At 36.0% G+C, this 20,303-nt stretch overlaps 1 protein-coding gene across 1 annotated transcript in view; it reads right to left on the bottom strand.

The window, feature by feature from the left end:
• The window catches only part of EDA7 (embryo sac development arrest 7), a 44,659-nt gene extending 24,743 nt beyond the window's left edge, over positions 1 to 19,916 (bottom strand). Inside the window, exons 1-6 of the mRNA XM_090001543.1 lie at positions 19,835 to 19,916; positions 19,465 to 19,625; positions 19,194 to 19,292; positions 16,129 to 16,220; positions 9,624 to 9,724; positions 5,868 to 5,958 (exon numbers count right to left, since the gene is read on the bottom strand). Coding sequence (XP_089857669.1) covers positions 5,868 to 5,958; positions 9,624 to 9,724; positions 16,129 to 16,220; positions 19,194 to 19,292; positions 19,465 to 19,594 — 513 coding nt within the window. The 5' untranslated portion in view covers positions 19,595 to 19,625; positions 19,835 to 19,916. The remainder of the gene's footprint in view (positions 1 to 5,867; positions 5,959 to 9,623; positions 9,725 to 16,128; positions 16,221 to 19,193; positions 19,293 to 19,464; positions 19,626 to 19,834) is intronic.
• Between the last annotated feature and the right edge of the window lie 387 nt (positions 19,917 to 20,303).

The raw sequence follows: 20,303 nt of genomic DNA, 5'->3' as shown, positions 1-20,303 counted from the left end.
ATGATGACACAAGGAGACAAAACTATTCGTGAATATTACAATGGGTTGTCCGAACTTTGGGAAGAACTTTCCCTTTTAGAACCAAAGTGGCATTGTGCCGAAGACATCGAGCTTCGTCAGAAACAACTCGATGTTAAACATTTTTACCAGTTTATCACTGGATTAAGGCCGGAATTTGAAACCACTAAATCGGCCCTACTTCACCGGGGAAAAATTCCTTCTATTGTTGAAACTATTGAAGAGTTAACAATGGAAGAAAATCGTCTCCGGAAAGGTTCTTTAAAAATTGAAGATGATTCCGTTTTAGCCGTGTCTAGACCAGGGAATCATGTTCGATCATATAGGCCTCCTCACTTTAACCGACAAAATGGTGACTATGATAAGAAGAAAGTTATTTGTCATCACTGTCATGAACCGGGACACTACAGGCCACAATGTCCCAAACTTAAGGAGCTGAGAGAAAAAAGAGCTGCAATTGCTGGATCGGAGCCTAAAGATCAGGATGCACCAGTTTCCCTGGCCCAACTAATGGAGATCCTTCAGCCTCTCATCAAAGGTGCCTCTTCCTCATCTGAAGCTTCAACCGGCGCAGCAGCCTCATCTTTTTCTGATTTAGGTAAAATTTCTTGGCTTCTTGACTCTGGTGCATCTTTTCATATGACCCCAAATAATCAAAGTCTATCCAAATGTGTTAAAAATAAAACAAGTGTGTCAAAGGTCTTTACTGCTGATGGGACTTCTCTTGAAATAGAAGGAATAGGAGATTTTGAAAAAATTTATAAAACAAAAAAAAAATTTATTCCAGAAATTAGACATGTTCCCAAATTAAATTTAAATCTTTTATCTGTATCTCAAATTTCTGATTATGGGTGTAATATTTCTTTTTCTTCTCATGGTTGTTGGGTACAGGATCGCCAGTCAGGCAAGCTGATTGGGGAAGGCCATAGAGAAGGACTCTATTACATGGATTTTTTAGAAATGCCGAAGAAAGCTTTTTGTTATAATATTCAAAAAATAGAGTTGGAAATGTGGCATAAGAGACTTGGTCACCCACATATAGCCAAAATCCAACATTTTCCAAATCTAGGGAAATTTTGTAACTCTGAATCATTTGATTGTAAAGATTGTATTCTCGGCAAAATGAAAAGATTACCATTTCAGAACAGAACCTTTTTCTCTTCAAGACCACTTGAATTAATACACTCGGATGTTTGGGGTCCTGCACCAGTAATTTCTAAAGGAGGATTTGTTTACTATGTTATTTTTGTCGATGATTTCTCCCGACATACGTGGATGTACTTTCTCAAACACAAGTCTGAAGTATTTTCATACTTTCAAACTTTTCATAATATGGTTAAAAACAAATTTCAAAATGATATTACTATTTTTCGCACAGATTCAGGGGGAGAGTTTTTATCCACAGATTTTCAAAATTATCTTAAATTGCATGGCATCACACATCAAAGATCTTGTCCTTATACACCTCAACAAAATGGACTGGCAGAACGAAAACATCGCCATATTATAGAAACCACTAGAACTTTATTAATAGCAAATCAAGTCCCTAAAGACTTTTGGGCAGAAGCTGCCTTAACTGCCACCTATCTCATTAATAGGATGCCATCTTCTTCGTTACAAAATATCACTCCCATTGAAAAACTTATGAACATTTCTCCAGACTACTCTAGATTAAGAATATTTGGGTGCAAATGTTTCATATTTACTGACAAAAATGATAAACTTTCCCCTCGTGCGATTCCCTGTGCCTTTTTAGGATATGCTGAAAACCAGAAAGGTTATAGATGTTTTGACTTCAAAAATAATAAACTATATGTGTCTAAAAATGTTTCCTTTCTTGAAAAGGAGAGCTTCTTTGATTTTAGAAAATTAAAAGACGTCACTGAGTACTTCTTTTTGCTAGATCTAACATCAACATCTGATGAATATGACCTTGATTGTAACTTTGATGATGATCCAAGAATTATTGATCTTAATGTTGAAAATGAAGAAGTTCATAGAGATACTAGTATTCAATATTCCAGGCGACAAGAGTCTAATACTCCATGTGCACTTGAGAAATATTCTAACATTCCAACTAGACAATCATCCCGGATCTCGAGGCCTCCAGAAAAGTTTGTATCATACGAGTCTTTCTCACCCACATATAGGGCAGTTATTGCATTAATTCACTCATATGAAGAACCATCCACATATTTTCAAGCAAAAAATGATATCAAATGGATAGAAGCCATGAAAGTTGAATTAGATGCACTTGAAAAGGCTTCTACATGGAATATTCAAGATCTTCCTCCAGGGAAGAAAACTATAGGATGTCGATGGGTTTATAAAATTAAAACCAAGAGTGATGGTACTCTTGAAAGATATAAAGCCCGTTTAGTAGCCAAAGGTTATGCCCAAGAATATGGGATTGATTATGAAGAAACCTTTGCTCCGGTGGCTCGTATGACTACTGTCCGAACCTTAATTGCCTTAGCTTCTATCAAAAAATGGTCTATTTTTCAAATGGATGTCAAAAATGCTTTTTTAAATGGAAAGCTAGTTGAAGAAGTATATATGGAACCCCCTCCTGGTCTAAGTATTCCTAAGGGTAAAGTCCTTCGCTTAGAAAAAGCTCTTTATGGACTTAAACAAGCATCAAAAGCTTGGTATGATAGGTTTAGTCGTGTTATGATTGATATTGGTTTTCAATTCTGTTTAACTGACACTGCTTTGTTTATTAAGAATTCTGATGCAGGGATCATTGTGCTTCTTCTCTATGTGGATGATATGATCATCACCGGAAGCGATAAACAGGGAGTTGAAACAATCAAAACACTTCTTAAATCTCATTTTGAAATGACTGATTTGGGCTTGTTGAGATATTTTTTAGGCATTGAAGTTGCTTATTCTCCTAGAGGATATTTATTATCTCAGACTAAATTTGCTTTTGATATTGTTTTCAGGTCTGGTATTACTGATGATAAGAAAGTTGACACTCCAGAAGTTGTTAATGTTAAAATGAAGATTGATGATGGAGAACTTCTTGCAGACCCTACTCCTTACAGACAGCTTGTCGGGGCACTTTCCTATCTATCCATTACCAGACCAGATATAGCACATGCTGTTCATACAGCAAGTCAATTTCAACATGCTCCTACTTCTGTTCATATGGGAGCAGTCATGCGTATTATCAGATACATCAAGTCCTCTCTTTCACGAGGACTTTTCTTATCTTCCTCCTCTTCTCTTGATTTAATTGCATATACTGATGCTGATTGGGGAGGTGATCCCAATAACAGACACTCAACCACTGGCTTTTGTGTCTTTTTAGGGGAATCATTAATCTCGTGGAGGTGTAAAAAGCAGCAGAAGGTATCTCTCTCATCCACCGAAGCTGAATACAGAGACATGGCAACCACGACCATGGAAGTAGTTTGGCTCCGACGACTGCTTGCTGACATGGGAGTTGAAGCAACAAAGGCTTCACAAATGTGTTGTGACAACAAAAGTGCGATCTACATTGCCAGTAACAGAACATTCCACGAACGCACCAAACACATCGAAATGGATTGTCACTACGTCAGAGAGGAATATCTACACGAGATAATTGATCTGCCATATGTCACTTCAGAATATCAGTTAGCAAACCTCTTTACAAAGCCTCTCGCTGCTCCCCGATTTCACTTTCTCTTAGACAAACTTTCGCTCATTGTACCGTAAGTTTGAGGGGGAGTGTTAAAATGTAAAACTGTACATATATGTATATATAATAATATTATATTATTATATATATATATAAATACATTTTTAATTTCTTTCTTTTCTGTATTTTTTTCCTTTATTTTTATTTTTTGTCTTTATGTCATCTAGTTCAGTTTGAACTAGAATGACTGTTGCTAGTCAAGTCCTGTCCAGACTTGACTAGCAATAGAGCTGTTGGACTGACACAGTCCAACAGCTCTTAATAGAGCTGTTGGACTGACACATTCCAACAGCTCTAAATAGAGCTGTTGGACTGTGCCCAACAGCTCTATTGAGTCCTCTTTCAGCTGTGTATATAAAGGGGTGCAGCCCCTCTTGTATTTCACTCCAATGCTTCTTAAGCAATTGGTTTTTCATATCAATAAAGAATACATTTTTATTTTTATTTTGTTTCCAGTTATACCCTTTTTAAGGGTTATGCTTTAGTGTCATTCTTGACACTTGCTCTTGTTAATCAAAGCTCGTGTTTCGAAGATCCCCATTTCATTTCAAATTGTACATTTATTCAGTTTGTTAATCTATTAAGACGGTTGTTGCTTCCACCAATACGATCATAATTTGCCCAAAGCTGGCCAATACCATTTCAGTGCTGCTAATATGAAATTCTTTGTCAGTCAATGAGCAATTGCATTAAAAATAATCTGTGATGAAACCATGAATCCTCAGCATTGGGAGATCCTTTTATATTCCCCATAATTTCCCTTTTGCAGTTATTTTCCATCTCCACCTTTTTCAATTTCTAACATTTTCTGACATTCATGTAAAAGCTTTTAGCTATTTTTATTTTTATTAACAAAATATTTTCATATTTCATGTTAAAATTCCATAGTCATGTTGTTACTTTTGGCCTGAATGTTGAGAATGCGCACCACAAAATCGGACCTGTTTCAAGAAGTTAAATATTGGCACCTGTGCTTGAAGACAGCAGAGGTTAAAAAGCCTAAGCATTTATGATCAACTTTTTTTGGTGAAACCATTCCAAGAAGCAAGCAACATTACAAGCATCAAAAAAAGTTATGAAGGTATAACATCATGATACACGAGGTGAACACGAGGCATTTCTCAACTGAGGAAAACAAACACCACCAGTGTCAACAAAAGCAATCCATTTCTGGTCATCTGTTGTGAGATTCTGAAGGTTAGCCCTCTGTCTTAGGCTTTTAAGAGGGTTGATATCACTTTTGGTGTAATAATGCAGTTCCCGTGGAGGTTTAACTCCCCACCCCCAAAAAACAAAAACATTTAGGAGTCAAGATTTTATTTGCATGTTGCCCACATTTATGATGACATCACACCAGCTGCATTAGGTCAGTATCAGCATTCAAGAGGTCATTTATGCAATCAATGTTCGTGTAGTTAAGATATGGGGTTAGTGTGAGCAATATTGGGCATGCAAAGAACCTAAAGTAGGTTCTGCATTGAGTGCTCAAAAAAGAATGAGCAATTTCAACTATTGCTCTGTTCTAAGCACCGCAGTACAAGATGGTTTTAGATACACATTATCTGATATTTCCCTCTCAATCAAAACTGCAATTCACTTTCAGATACTAGATAAATGCTAATGCAAGGATATGTACTATTTTCCTGGATATTTTCAAGACTGAATTAGTAACATGGATCCTTCAGCAAATTCATGCATCAATGAAAAAACAAAGGTCTACAAGAATATATTGTTCCAAATATACTCATTTTTTCCAGAAAAAAGGATATTAATCCAGGCTTTTATGATACCGTGAAGGCAGGAATTCTTCAATAGCTACAATAAAGGCCTATTATCAGATAATTCTAACAGTAAAGGATTATTATCAGATAATATTAACAGATTCACTAACAGGCAAAAGGGGCTCTTATGGGGAAAAAACGGCATCTCCAATACAAACACAACACCTTCCCCCAGCCAAAAAGGGTAGTGCAAATCTGCAACAACATAACACACTAGCAACCCAAAAATAGAAACTGTAAACATTCCATTAAGGTCTATCAAACTGGTTCACTGTGACAGTAATGCACCATTCCAGAAAAGAGCCAAGGTACAAAATACCATACTTGCACAGAAAAGTGAGACACAGTAACATAAATTAAAGTAACAGACAGTAAACACTAACTTGTTCCAAGTTTATTCTGTATAGATCTGGAGAAGAAGCAACACAAAGAAGGTCACAAGACCACCGATCATATGCCATGTCCCTTCCCATCCTGTGTCATATAGGACATCCCCAGTGATTCAGCATACATAAACATTTCAATCTAAAATACAGAGAAGCTACTATGCCAGCCAAAAAAGACCAAAGCGACATCTTATGTCACTATAAAGCAATTTATATGGATGATATCAAGGAACTTAAGATACAGGATGCCAAATTACTGTCACAAATGCATCAATTTATCCCTCACTTAGATTAAAAAAAATAGAAGTTCCTTGCCACAGAAATTTGGCCAATAATACACCGTATTTTCTCTATAAGCCCAATAACCACGACATATTATTAAAACTACATTCAGCAAATATCTTTTCACAACACAGAGCCATCAGTGTACCCTAAAAGACCCTTTCCACTGATTGTTTGCTTCATAAAACACAAACCAAAAAGCATGTACACCAACTAAGCTATTTGGGGTCTCTTACAGCAATTTGTTCCAATGCAAGGCACTAAGTCAACGAACTAAGCAAACTCAACCATCTAATACTTCATAGACAAAGGTCATGATGAAAGCGACAGAAGCATGTTAAGCCTTAACCTACCAAGATTATTCAAATAAAAAGCCCCTTGGACATCAACCAGCAAGTAGAAAGAATGACATATATTAGCAGCACCTCAGATTTTGTCTACAAACCTAATCTACTTCATATATTGTCAGAACTGAAATAGATAGACATGGAACGACTTAAAAACACCTCAAGTTATCCAACACAATGAACCATGAAAGAGTTTAATCTTTAAGCCTCTAAAGCACAAATTAAGCTGGGTCAGGTGGATCAATCATGCATCAAACTGTTAAGATTTTCTAGCCAGTCCTAATAGACTAGAATCAATCTATCGATTAGATCGGCAAATGCTCACATGAAGATTGAAATTTCACATATAGAAGATAGACGTTTATGTTATTAAGACTGTATATGCACATACGGGTCCAGGTCTGGACCCGTATCCTTGTAACCTCACATGATAGATGATATCTGGAATATCGGATCTGGACTGAAGAATCACAGACCCGATCCGATCAGTGTACTATATATATATATATATATATATATATATATATCAAGGAATAGGGCATGAATCTTATTGATTAAGAATCGTGCTTCTCGTGGCTACCTCCTCCCTTCTCTCCCTTCCAGCAGTGATACAGAAGAACCAAACATACAGGTGTGCGATTTCTGATATATGTTAACTTGGTGACAGAGAAAAAATACAATGCAAACAATGATCTTGAACTGATTGCACAAATCCACCAACCAGAACACCAAATTTTCTGACATGTTGACCAATTATAAACAGGAAATAGACTAGCATGAATTTGTAGTTGATACAACATGAGAAAAGGCAACACAATGGCCTCCACTTCACTAGCTATGCACAAATTAAGAAACTAAACAATATTATTGCATTTGTTCTTGAATTTTGCTTAAAATTCATCATAATGGAAGTGAAGTCCATGATGGAGTTGAATCAACCATTCAAGATTTTTGGAACCAATATTAGCTGAGGGTGATTCATACATTCCAGTTTAGGGGGATTGTCATGTTTATGGCAAAACATGGTATCTTGTGCTTACTGCTGAGATTTGTTGAATCAGGGCCTGATTAGATCGACATAACTAGAACTATTGGCTGGAATTTGGAAATTTTAAAGTCTGCATAGACTAAGAAGCTGCAAACGAGCTATATATGCAATCAAAGCATACACATTACACGTTGGCATGTTGTAGAAAGAACTGTGTGGTACAAGGGACTTCACATGTAGCATCATGAACCTTGATGCGCAAAGGACAATGTGGTGTAGGTCCTTCCACTGTATTAGTAATTTGACTAAAAGCAAGCATCCAAACAAAGGCAATGAAAAGATGAATATTTTCAAACCTCACAATACAAAATAGGCAATTGGATGCAATAGAGCACTGTGTTATGGCAAAGTAAGACCATAACAATGTAACCCAGAGACATCGTTGGGCTTCTGCCACTCCTATAGAAGCATATATGCTCAAATCTCATAGTAGATTTCACCTTAGCTCCTCTGCACTGCAGATACATGGTTTTTCTCTTTCCAGGCAAAGTGAAACACATGGCATCCCTATTTTGGAAAAAAAATCCACTCAATGGTGGCTCCCTGGCATCTGGAAAAATTGCCATCTAGTCCTGCAATCCTAGTCATGCAAAGTAAGCTAGAAACAGAATCAGCATGATAATTTCCTCATGTGTGTAATATCTATGGCATTCACCAATCGTGGCATCTTATGCTCTTCATTAACATGTTAAAGGATTACCACGGATTATGAGAACTGAAACAAAAAACATAAAAGGCACCTTCAGAGACATCTCAGGATGATGCCATGCAGTATGCTCCAAACAAGAAGAGTATCTACTCAGCAAAACACAGCCTCCACCAAAGTTAGTTTCCAATAAATAGAGCTAACATGATTGACCACCACTTTACGAATAGGGGTTAGCAATTCCATCAGAATTAGCTAGTTGGAGAAATCAATATAAACCTCAACTAAATCAAAGGCCTCAGCAACAGATACAGTCTTTGTTGCATTCCTAATTCCTATCAACTTTTGCAGACAAGATAAATGGATCTGATAACTAAGCAATCCCAGCAAAAACATGTGACAATGTCATACCACAATTTAAGTACCCATCTAAGGAAATACATTCCTCATCAGTGATCAGTCCCTTCACATGTCCATGGCTTGTTCATCAATTATATTTGTATTCCAGTGTATTCAATCATATTTAGTTTTGTGATATGGCATGTTTTTAACTCCTTTTCGGCAAAAGTGTCCCACAACTATTTCCTGTTAAGTGCAATCATTCACATCAAACAACTTTACAACTGATAAACCATGCTCCATACATTTAGGTTTGGAGATGACAGATGTACCTTTTCATGATTGCCCTTCTTACCAAAACAATAACCTAAATTGACACTCAATCCACAATAGAACTGTGAAGGAACAAAGAATACCAGGAGAATTAAATAACAGCATGCTTGAGTGGACTGGTTCCACAATGACACTCTACGTCTCTACACAACTAAGACAATCACTTGGCATATGCTCAATGATAACATACAACTTACAATTCGACAATCACCATTCAATATATTTCATTATAGAACCCAATGAATTGGAAGCATATGTTTAGCAAATGTTGATCTAACGTGATGAACGGATCTCACATCCATTATTAGATCTTCAAACACAAACCAAAATGGAATTCCAGATGTGAGAAAATCTATCCCCAAATAATATAAGAATTCCATTCTTATCCATGCCCTAAAGTACTTACTAGTTACTAATAAGATCACCATCCACACTTCCAAAGGTCAAAGGTTGAGGATCCAAATGTCCATTAGAAGAAGTCTTAAAATATATGACAAGACTAAAAAACCATTTCAAGATGATTATCTACTTATTTATGGATGACACTGCACTAATAACTCTAATATTCACCAAATTGACAAAACACAAGAAATATATAAAAGTTGTTAACCACAATGATACATAAAAAGGTAACATAAATTACTAACCACAATGATGCACGGATACTCAATTCTTCTATGAATATTGACTATCTGTTCAAGTTGATAGCAAGAAACTATACCCATTCAACCTTATCTAAAGTTTGAATATTATGATACCTTGGAATCCTTAAGCTGTAGTGGCTTCCATATTTTGCATGTAAGCAAACTGAGCGATCAGCACATAGAAAAGCTATTTTGGAATAATCATCAGTGAGCATCTACAGGAACAGCAGTCATGGTCATTAATGTTCCAAAGCTATTAACCACAGAGCAAAAGGAGATCTCAAACAGTTGTTCAACAAATATGCATACACATGAAGGCATGGTTGTGGTGCTCAATTTCTGGCAAACAGTTTGAGATCATAAACAACTGACTAATATTATAATTTCAAAAAAATGTTAAGAAAAAAAAACCATCTTATCTCGATCAGGTGAACAGCAGCACCATGTGAAAAGTTAACTAAATTTCAAAGAAATAGGTACAACATTCTTTGGAATGTCAAAATTCCTTGGACATAGTGATACATTGATGTTGCAAAAACATAAAATGTTTTAAGAGCATTCAGTTGGTCACATCTGGTAATTGACCACCCTTACTAACTGCTAAAAGAAGACACCTAGAATATGTTGACAATGAAAGGGAGATTTTAGATGTAATGGAGGATCAATTGCAGCATAGACAATATAACAAAATCATCATGTGAGTCTGTGACCAACCAGGAAATAAGTTTATCTCTCTGCTCCTACAAAGATCTGGACACAACCAAGATTTGTGATGGACAATAAGGTATTTAAATAAGAATATAAACAATCTAAAAGAACTAGCTAGTGGGACTGCTCCACTCCACAAAAACACATGGAGAACAGATGAATCATGTTATGTGATCTCATGGGAGACACTTTCCATAATCCAATTTTGGCCTTATGTTGCAACCACCTGAAGAATTTCAAAAAGCAGGAAGACCATCTATATGCATGATTATTCTGTTAGAAAATGACATATATATGTATATACTTGAATATATATATATATATATATTTATATATATATACATACTTTTCGTAATACAAGAGTATGTATATGTATATATATATATATATATGTATATAACTATATATTTAAAGTATATACTTATATTCTTGTAATACTTTTTTATTTATTTATTTTTGTAATTTTATTTCTTTCTTATTTTTTTGTCTTTTTGTCAAACAGTCATAATTGACTAGAGCTGTTGGACTGTCAAAACAGCCAACAGCCTTTTTGTCAGGTTCTGTCAAACAGTCAAAATGTTGACTGTTTGAATAGAGCTGTTGGGCTACTCCCAACAGCTATCCCAACAGCTATTTTAATAGCTCCTCTCATGTAACCTCTCTATAAATAAGAGCATGCTGCCCATTGTAAATATAATACAAAGGTAGAGGGTTTTACCTCTTACATATTCAGATTCAAGTGCATTTATGCACTATTCTTATGTTTGTGCTGTGGAGCAAAATGTATGCTATTTTGGTTTACCATATTGGGTGAATGTATGTTTTGTCAAGTTGTTTGTAGACATGATTGTGTGTAAGACTCTTTACATGGTATCAGAGCTTGGTGTATGATCAACCGTGCATTGGTGAGCTGCCTCGTAAAGTGTGCATTCTTTCTTTCGTGATTGGTGGTTCCTTTTTTTCTTTGGATTCATCATGGGTGAATTTTTTCCGCACAATACAAGCAACTCCAACTTCATTCCGCCATTCAAACTTAAAGGAAGCAACTATAACATTTGGGCGGGACACTTGGAGACATTCATCAAGGGTCAAGGTTTGTGGGGATTTGTAAGAGGTACTATTCTTGAACCCACTCCCAAAATTACATTAGGTGAAAATGACGTTGAGACTAGTCTTGAAGAAAAAAACAAAGCCATGGAAGAATACTACAAAAAATTAGATGAATGGGAAATGAAAAATGTCAAAATTCTTTCATGGATGCTTAGTGGAGTTGAGACAAAAATTGCCTGAAACCTTTTGTGTTACAAAAAGGCAAATGAAGCATGGGAATATCTTAGAGGTATGTTTACCGAAAAAGATATGGCTCACAAGTATTATCTCCAAGAAAAAGTTAGAAACATTAAATAAGGAGATAAGAATATAAGAGATTATTTTATGGAGTTATCTTCCATTTAGACCCAACTTGCCCAATTTGAACCCAAATGGGAAGGAAAGTGTATAGAAATGCGGAGAGTTCAAGTTGAAGAAGAGAGACTTTTCGCTTTTCTCTATGGTTTGAGACCCGAGTTTGAACAAACAAGGGCCTCCTTGCTATCATCTTCATCACCTCCTCCTATTCATGAGATTCTCACTAAACTTAGTGGAGAAGAGACTAGGCTAAACATGAGTAAAAATGTTAGTGTGCTTGCTACTTCTAGCAATAGTCAAGAAGAGTATTGCGCACTTGCCGCATCAAAACCAGGACACTATATCAAGCCATATAAACCTCCTCATTTTAATAAGAATCGAGGAGAATCAAAAATCATTTGCCATAATTGTAATGAGCCCGGTCATATTAGGCCTCAATGTCCTAGATACAAATATAGGCCTCAAGAAAAGCGTGTTGCGGCTGCACCATCAAAACAAGATGAAGATACTTTGAATCTTAAAGACCTCACCAAATCATTATCTCAACTGACGGAGGCATTGCAACCACTGCTTAAAGGATCTACCTCTGGAGCGGCCATTGCAACCTCTTCTACTCCTGGTATGTGCTCTTGGCTTCTTGATTCAGGAGCTTCTTTTCATATGACCCCACATAGATCTATACTATCCGAATGTCAACCTAATTCAAATGCATCATTTGTTTCCACTGCCGATGGTACTGCCTTGGAAATAGAGGGTGTTGGAATTTTTAAAAATGATTTGTCAAAACATAACAACTTTTATATTCCGAAAATAAGACTTATACCAAAACTTCATCTTAATCTACTTTCTGTTTCTCAAATCTCGGATCATGGATGTGATGTCATTTTCTCATCAAGTAAATGTTGGGTGCAGGATCGTCAGTCCGGAAAATTGATTGGGGAAGGTTCTAGGCAAGAAGATCTCTATTATATGGATTTCCTTTGTATTCCAAAGGAATCGTTTTGCAACACTGCCCAAACAAAAGACATACGGACTTGGCATCATAGACTTGGGCATCCAAATATAAGAAAATTAAATTTTGTACCTATTACCAAGAATCTTTGTAAAGATAATTTTGAATGCAAAGAATGTTTACTTGGTAAAATGACAGTCTTGCCTTATGGTCAAAGAACTTTTTACTCCTCAATGCCTTTTGAATTAGTTCATTCGGATGTATGGGGTCATGCTCCTGTAGCCTCTAAAGGCGGATTCTCCTACTATGTTGTGTTTATTGATGACTTTACTATATATTGTTGGATTTACTTTCTTAAGTATAAATCAGATGTATTTACAACCTTCAAAACATTCCATAACATGATTAAAAATCAATTTGAAAGTAAACTCAAAATTCTCAGAACTGACTCTGGAGGAGAATACTTGTCAAATGAGTTTAAACAATTTTTAGAAAATGAAGGAATTTTACATCAAAGATCATGTCCTAGAACCCCGCAACAAAATGGAATTTCAGAAAGGAAACACAGACATATTATAGAAACTACAAGAACTCTTCTTATTGCTAAAAATGTTCCAAAAAATCTTTGGGTTGAAGCTGCATTAACCTTAGTATATCTTATAAATAGGATGCCTTCCAAAACTTTATCTAATGAAATTCCTTTTGAAAAATTATTCAAATATCAACCTGACTATCAAAGACTGAGAATCTTTGGTTGCAAATGTTATGTTTTGAATGATAAAGGAGATAAACTATCTTCTAAAGCTATTTCCTGTGCGTTCATTGGTTATTCAGAAACACAAAAAGGATTTAAATGTTATGATACCAAAAATGATAAACTTCTCATTTCAAGGAATGTTAATTTTGTTGAAAATGAAAGTGGATTTGAAGAAAACATGTCAGAAGACATAAACTCTGATTATTCTTTCTTGTTCAAACTATTGTCTAATGATGAAAATATTTATGTAGAACCTCTTATTGAAAATAGAACAATAGTTGAACCAATAGTATACACTAGAAGAAATCGAAATGCATTCAATGAAGGTGTAAATCAAAGTAATCATGAAGCATCAGAAATTCCTTCAGAACAAACCACTATTCGTAGATCAGAACGAACCTCAAGAATGCCAAATAAATTTGTGTCTTATGATTCATTCTCTCCTAAACCTAGAGCATGCCTTATAGCTATCCACTCATATTTTGAACCCTCATGTTACAATGAAGCAAAAAATTTACCTGAATGGATAAAAGCTATGCACATAGAATTAGAAGCTCTTAAAGATGCTAATACTTGGGAAATTTTGGATTTACCTATAGAAAAAAAAAGACAATAGGTTGTAGATGGGTTTTTAAAGTAAAAACCAAAAGTGATGGATCCTTGGAAAGGCATAAAGCCAGATTAGTTGCCAAAGGATATTCTCAAGAATACGGAGTAGATTACGAAGAAACTTTTGCTCCTGTTGCCAGGATGACCACTGTTCGAATGCTTGTAGCTATTTCAGCTATTAAAAATTAGAATATATTTCAAATGGATGTTAAAAATGCATTTTTAAATGGGAATCTCAATGAGGAAGTATATATGGATATTCCACCTGGATTAATAATTCCTTCAGGTAAAGTGCTTAAATTAAAAAAGGCATTATATGGCCTCAAACAAGCACCTAAAGCTTGGTTTGATACTTTTAACAATGTTATTACAAGGTATGGTTTTAAACCATGCTATACTGATACAGCTTTGTTTATCAAGAACTCTTCTGCTGGTATTATAATTTTACTTTTATATGTTGATGATATGTTAATTACAGGTAGTGACAAGGAGGGAATCAAGAAAGTAAAACAGTTTTTAAAAAATTCTTTTGAAATGACAAATCTTGGGTTTCTAACATACTTTCTTGGTATAGAAGTTTCATACTCTAACCGAGGATACATATTGTCACAAACAAAGTTTGCTTCAGATATTATTGACAGGTCAGGACTTTCAGATGATAAAGTTGTTGATACTCCAGAGATTGTTGGAATGAAAATACGAGCTGATGATGGAGTTCCTTTGGACAATCCAACTCCCTTCAGACAGCTAGTGGGATCTCTTATGTATTTAAGTATTACAAGACCAGACATAGCCCATGTTGTACATATAGCCAGTCAATTTCAACATGCTCCAACATCAGCTCATATGAGTGCAGTCATGAGAATTATTAAATACATCAGAGACACTATAAATAAGGGAGTCTTTTTGTCCTCTTCGTCCTTAGATCTTATTGCATATTCTGATGCTGATTGGGGAGGAGATCCAAATAGCAGGCGCTCAACAATTGGTTTTTGTATATTTCTAGTTGAATCTTTGATTTCATGGAGGTGCAAGAAACAACAAAAGGTGTCATTATCATTTACAGAAGCTGAATATAGAGCAATGGCAACTACTACTATGGAAGTCGTGAGGCTCAAACAACTGATTTCAGATATGGGGATTCACCTTCAGAATCCTACAAGATTGTGCTGTGACAATAAGAGTTCGATATACATTGCTCGAAATCATACATTTCATTAAAGAACTAAGCATATAGAGATGGATTGTCATTTTGTTCGTGAAGAATATTTGAAGAAGACTATTGGTCTTCCCTATGTGACATCAGAATATCAACTTGCTGACTTCTTCACCAAGGCACTATGCTCACCAAGATTCAACTTTTTACTTGACAAACTTTCGGTGATTTCACCATAAGTTTGAGGGAGACTGTTAGAAAATGACATATATATGTATATACTTGAATATATATATATATATATTTTTTTATATATATATATACATACTTTTTGTAATACAAGAGTATGTATATGTATATATATATATATGTATATAACTATATATTTAAAGTATATACTTATATTCTTGTCATACTTTTTTATTTATTTGTCTTTGTAATTTTATTTCTTTCTTATTTTTTTGTCTTTTTGTCAAACAGTCATAATTGACTAGAGTTGTTGGACTGTCAAAACAGCCAACAGCCTTTTTGTCAGGTTCTGTCAAAATGTTGACTGTTTGAATAGAGCTGTTGGGCTACTCCCAACGGCTCTAATTAGAGCTGTTGGGCTACTCCCAACGGCTCTAATTAGAGCTGTTGGGAGTAGCCCAACAGCTATCCCAACAGCTATTTTAATAGCTCCTCTCATGTAACATCTCTATAAATAAGGGCATGCTGCCCATTGTAAATATAATACAAAGGTAGAGGGTTTTACCTCTTACATATTCAGATTCAAGTGCATTTATGCACTATTCTTATGTTTGTGCTGTGGAGCATTTTGTATGCTATTTTGGTTTACCATATTGGGTGAATGTATCTTTTGTCAAGTTGTTTGTAGACTTGATTGTGTGTAAGACTCTTTACATATTCAACATCAAAAAAAGTCTTGAATTTGATAATCTCTAGATCATACAAATGCAAGCTTTTTCAATATCAAAGCTAATCTGGTAAAGAAGTTCCACTGCATTTAACAATAAGTACAGAAATTCACCTGGAAATTAACTATCTCAGAAACCAGGTGCCTTTCGAACTTCAATGATAACTCCCTCAACTCATACACTTTAACTTGTGGGGGATATACACCTGGAAATCAAAACTTCACCATTCAAAACAGACAAATCTCAACGGATTAAACAGCAAGCATAGCTACAGACAAATTAGCCTGTGAACGGATATATATTTGTGTGTATGTGAACAAGAACCAACCAAATCATCAACTGCTGACCAAACATTCCAAATACAAAATGGATCCACAATCAGAGTCCTTGCTGAGAATCGTGTCAACAAGAGCCATATCTGAGGCCCCTACACAGAAATGCTGATGACAAACTGTAGCAGAAAGCCAAGTAAAGATTTATCTTCCACTGTGAGTACATTGGCGCAATCAATAATGATAACAACCACATCCTTAAAGGTAGGGGTGGGCAACGGGATGGCCCAGGCCGCTTATGAACCAGGCCGTTGACTTGGCCAGCCGGTCAAAGCCCGGCCCATCAATTGACGGGGCAGGCCAAAGGCCTGGTTCGGGCCAGCCCACAGCCCGCCCATTAGGCCCGTGGGCCTAAACGGGCCGGGCTGAATATATATGCATATAATATATATACATATAATATATATATATATGTATATTCATATATAATAATATATATTATACATATATATTATTTATTTTTATATATACATAAAATTTCACATGCATCTCTCTCTCTCTCTCTCTCTCTCTCTCTCTCTCTCTCTCTATATATATATATATATATATATATATATATATATAAGGGTCCCATCACCAACACCTAAGATTGTTTCTTGGTTTAACAATCTTCAGACTTGCATGAACTGGAACAATATAATTAATCAACATTTTCACATTCTAAAGGCAAACAGTCTCTAGTTAAGGCAAATCATGACACAAGAAGGTGCTCTACTTTACGTTGCCAGGCAGCAGATTGTTTTCCTTCAGCAAGACCAAAAAAAACTGAAAATGTATGATTAAATTACGGACCAATTCCTCGTTCTTAGTTTTCAGAAAATCGATTTTAGGTGGAGGATATGAAGATGTTGCAGAACCACAAGAATTTCTTGGGAGAAATCTATGTCAAACTCCAATAAGCTAGTCCTGAAATCTACATCATTGTCTCTCTAGATAAATGCATTTGCTACAAATATTCCAAAACAAAACAGCAAAGTGTTGACGCTCTCAAATACATCTTTACTGAAACTTCTATCTAAGATGAAATTATTTCTATTTGGAGGAAAAACAGAAAAATGTCACCAATGTTAGTATTAGGGCAACAAGAAGAACAACAGCATTACAAATATTTTAAAATTAATTTTCATGAGCATTTTTCATAAACCCCGGCAATGATTTGTAAGTTGTAACATGCCAGATAATTGAATTTCCCACGATCTTAAACAATTTTCTCACTTTTGCAACGAAAGAAATTTTAGAGGCTTTGAAGAAAATGAAATCAAGAAGGGCAGTTGGCCCAAATGGTATACCTATCGAGGCTTGGAAATGCTTGGGAGAGAAAGGTTTAGAATGGTTGACAAATCTTTTTAACAAGATTTGGCGGACAAATAAGATGCCTAATGAGTAGAGAAAGAGTATTTTGGTGCCTCTATATAAGAATAAGGGTGATATACAAGATTGCACAAACTATCGTGATATAAAACTCATGAGTCATACTATAAAACTTTGGCAGATGGTGATTGAGTCTAGGTTGAGGAAGGTTGTCATGATATCGGAGAATCACTTTGGTTTTATGCCTGGAAGATCAACTATGGAAGCTATACATCTTCTTAGACAACTTATTGAGAGATATAGAGAGAGGAACAAAGATTTGCATATGGTTTTTATTGATTTGGAGAAGGCATACGATAGAGTACCTAGGGACGTTCTCTGGTTGACAATGATGAAGAAAGGTGTTTCTCTCAAGTACATTAGTATAATTAAAGATATATATGAAGGAGTACTAACCAATGTCCGCACTTGTGAAGGGGTGACAACCAATTTTCCTATAACGGTTGGGTTACATCAAGGATCTGCTTTAAGCCCTTTCCTATTTGTTATAGTGATGGATGAGCTTACGAGATCAATTCAAGAAAATGTGTCGTGGTGTATGTCGTTTGCTGGTGATATTGTTTTGATTGATGAGTCTAGAGCTAGGGTTAATGCTAAGTTAGAATTATGGAGACAGACATTGGAAGCAAGAGGTTTTAAGTTGAGTAAGAATAAGACAGAATATATGGAATGTCGGTTTAGTAAGCAACGAAGTAGTGATGGGAGTGTAGTGAAGCTTGGTGCGCAAGAAATACTGGTGCATGATTGTTTCAAATATTTGGGATATATCATTCAAAAGTATGGAGAAATTGATGGAGATGTAAATCATAGGATAAAGGTTGGGTGGATGAAATGGAAAAGTGCAACTGGAGTGTTGTGCGATCGTAGGATGCCATTGCGGTTGAAGGGAAAGTTTTATAGGACGACTATTAGGCCCGCTTTATTATATGGTACGGAATGTTGGGCTGCCAAGAGACATCATATTCAAAAAATGAGTGTAGTTGAGATGCGTATGCTTAGATGGATGTGTGGAAATACAATAAAAGATAAGATTCGGAACGAGGAGATACGTAAGAAGGTAGGCGTTGCACCCATTGAAAATAAGATGAGAGAGAATCGTTTACGGTGGTTTGGACATATTCGGCGGAGGCCTAATGATGCTCTAGTTAGAAGGATGGAGAAATGGGAAAATATATTAGTTAAAAGAGGTCAAGGTAGGCCTAGGAAGACATGGATGGAGATGATAGGAAAGGATATGAATGCTTTGAACCTCACCGAGGACATGGCATTGGATAGAAATGATTGGAGGATAAGGATTCATGTGGAAGACCCAGAATGATATTCTTTTTTGGTTCATATCGCCGATTCAATCTCGAAGATGCATTTACAGTGGGAAAGCGAAAAAGGTTCGTACCGGAAATTCTTGTGCTGCCTAAGATTGAACTGACATGCAACAAAGATATTAAGCAAATTAAGCATTGGAATAGCACATTCACCTGATGCAATAACATACTCTCCATCTGGAGTTACTTTAATTTTAGTCGTCGCGGTCTCGAACCTCAAATCTTGAATCAATTCTACTCTTCGCCTGTAATCTATACATCAAAAAATAACAAAAAAGCGGAAAAAAACCCTCCAAAAGTCAGCTCGATGCACATTGATTCAGAAGACTCGTGCATTTGCCATTTGAACATCACAAAAGAAAGCTCCGAAAAATAAGAGGAAATCCAAAAGCTCGCGAGAACGATGAAATTCCGTCACCGCGACCTTTATCTTTCCGAAGGGCCTTCAATTTCTTCGGCGGAATCCACGTCGCTACCGATCTCTGCCCCGCGACCGAGTAAATCTTTACGCCGTTTACGGAGGTGACCTTCAAGTTACCTCCATGGCTAGCCATGACGAACCGTGCTGTAATCCCAAAACGCAAACTAAAATCGAAAAGAAATCATCAATCGAATCACGAACCAAAACAGAGGAAGATAATCAACCGAAACTGAAATTGCTACACGTAATCGACGAAATCGACCCATTCGATTCTTAATACGGGTCGCAGAAGATCAAAAAGTAATGAAAATATGATATTTGTATCGCAAAATTGGTGTTTTTGAAACCCTAAAAGGAGAAGATCCACACTTACGATCAGAATGGATGAAGGAGACGAACAGAGAGGCGGCGGGAAATCTTACACTTCGCGCAGCAGCGGGAGTTCGAGGGGAACCGAGTCGGTGGGCCTGTGGAGGCGAGGGTTTAAGCGAGAGTTAACCCTCAGACGGGGTCGGTTCGCATCGGGTCCGGTGTGGATTCGGGTCACGTTGACAAAAGTTTAAAACGGCAAAATAACGGCAGCTAAATCTCACAGGGTGACAAGTACCGGCGATATTTTGAAAAAAATACGAGAAATTACCTAGCCGTTTTTCGGTAAATATCAACAAAATTTAATTTTCTGTTCTTTTTATTTTTAATGTTTAGATTTTTAATTTTTTAATAAAAATAATTAAAGTTAAATTTTTATTCAATTTCTTCTTTCTTTTGGCTGAAAAAAACGTGAGATGTAGCTGATATTTACACAAAAACAACAGTGTGTCACTATGCTCACTAGTCAGGTG

The sequence above is a fragment of the Nuphar pumila genome, chromosome 3, assembly GCF_984573655.1.
Source record: "Nuphar pumila chromosome 3, dmNupPumi1.hap1.1, whole genome shotgun sequence".
NCBI classification, from domain to species: Eukaryota; Viridiplantae; Streptophyta; class Magnoliopsida; order Nymphaeales; family Nymphaeaceae; genus Nuphar; species Nuphar pumila.
Note: the sequence above shows the minus strand (reverse complement) of the source record. Positions and strands in the feature narration are given on the sequence as shown.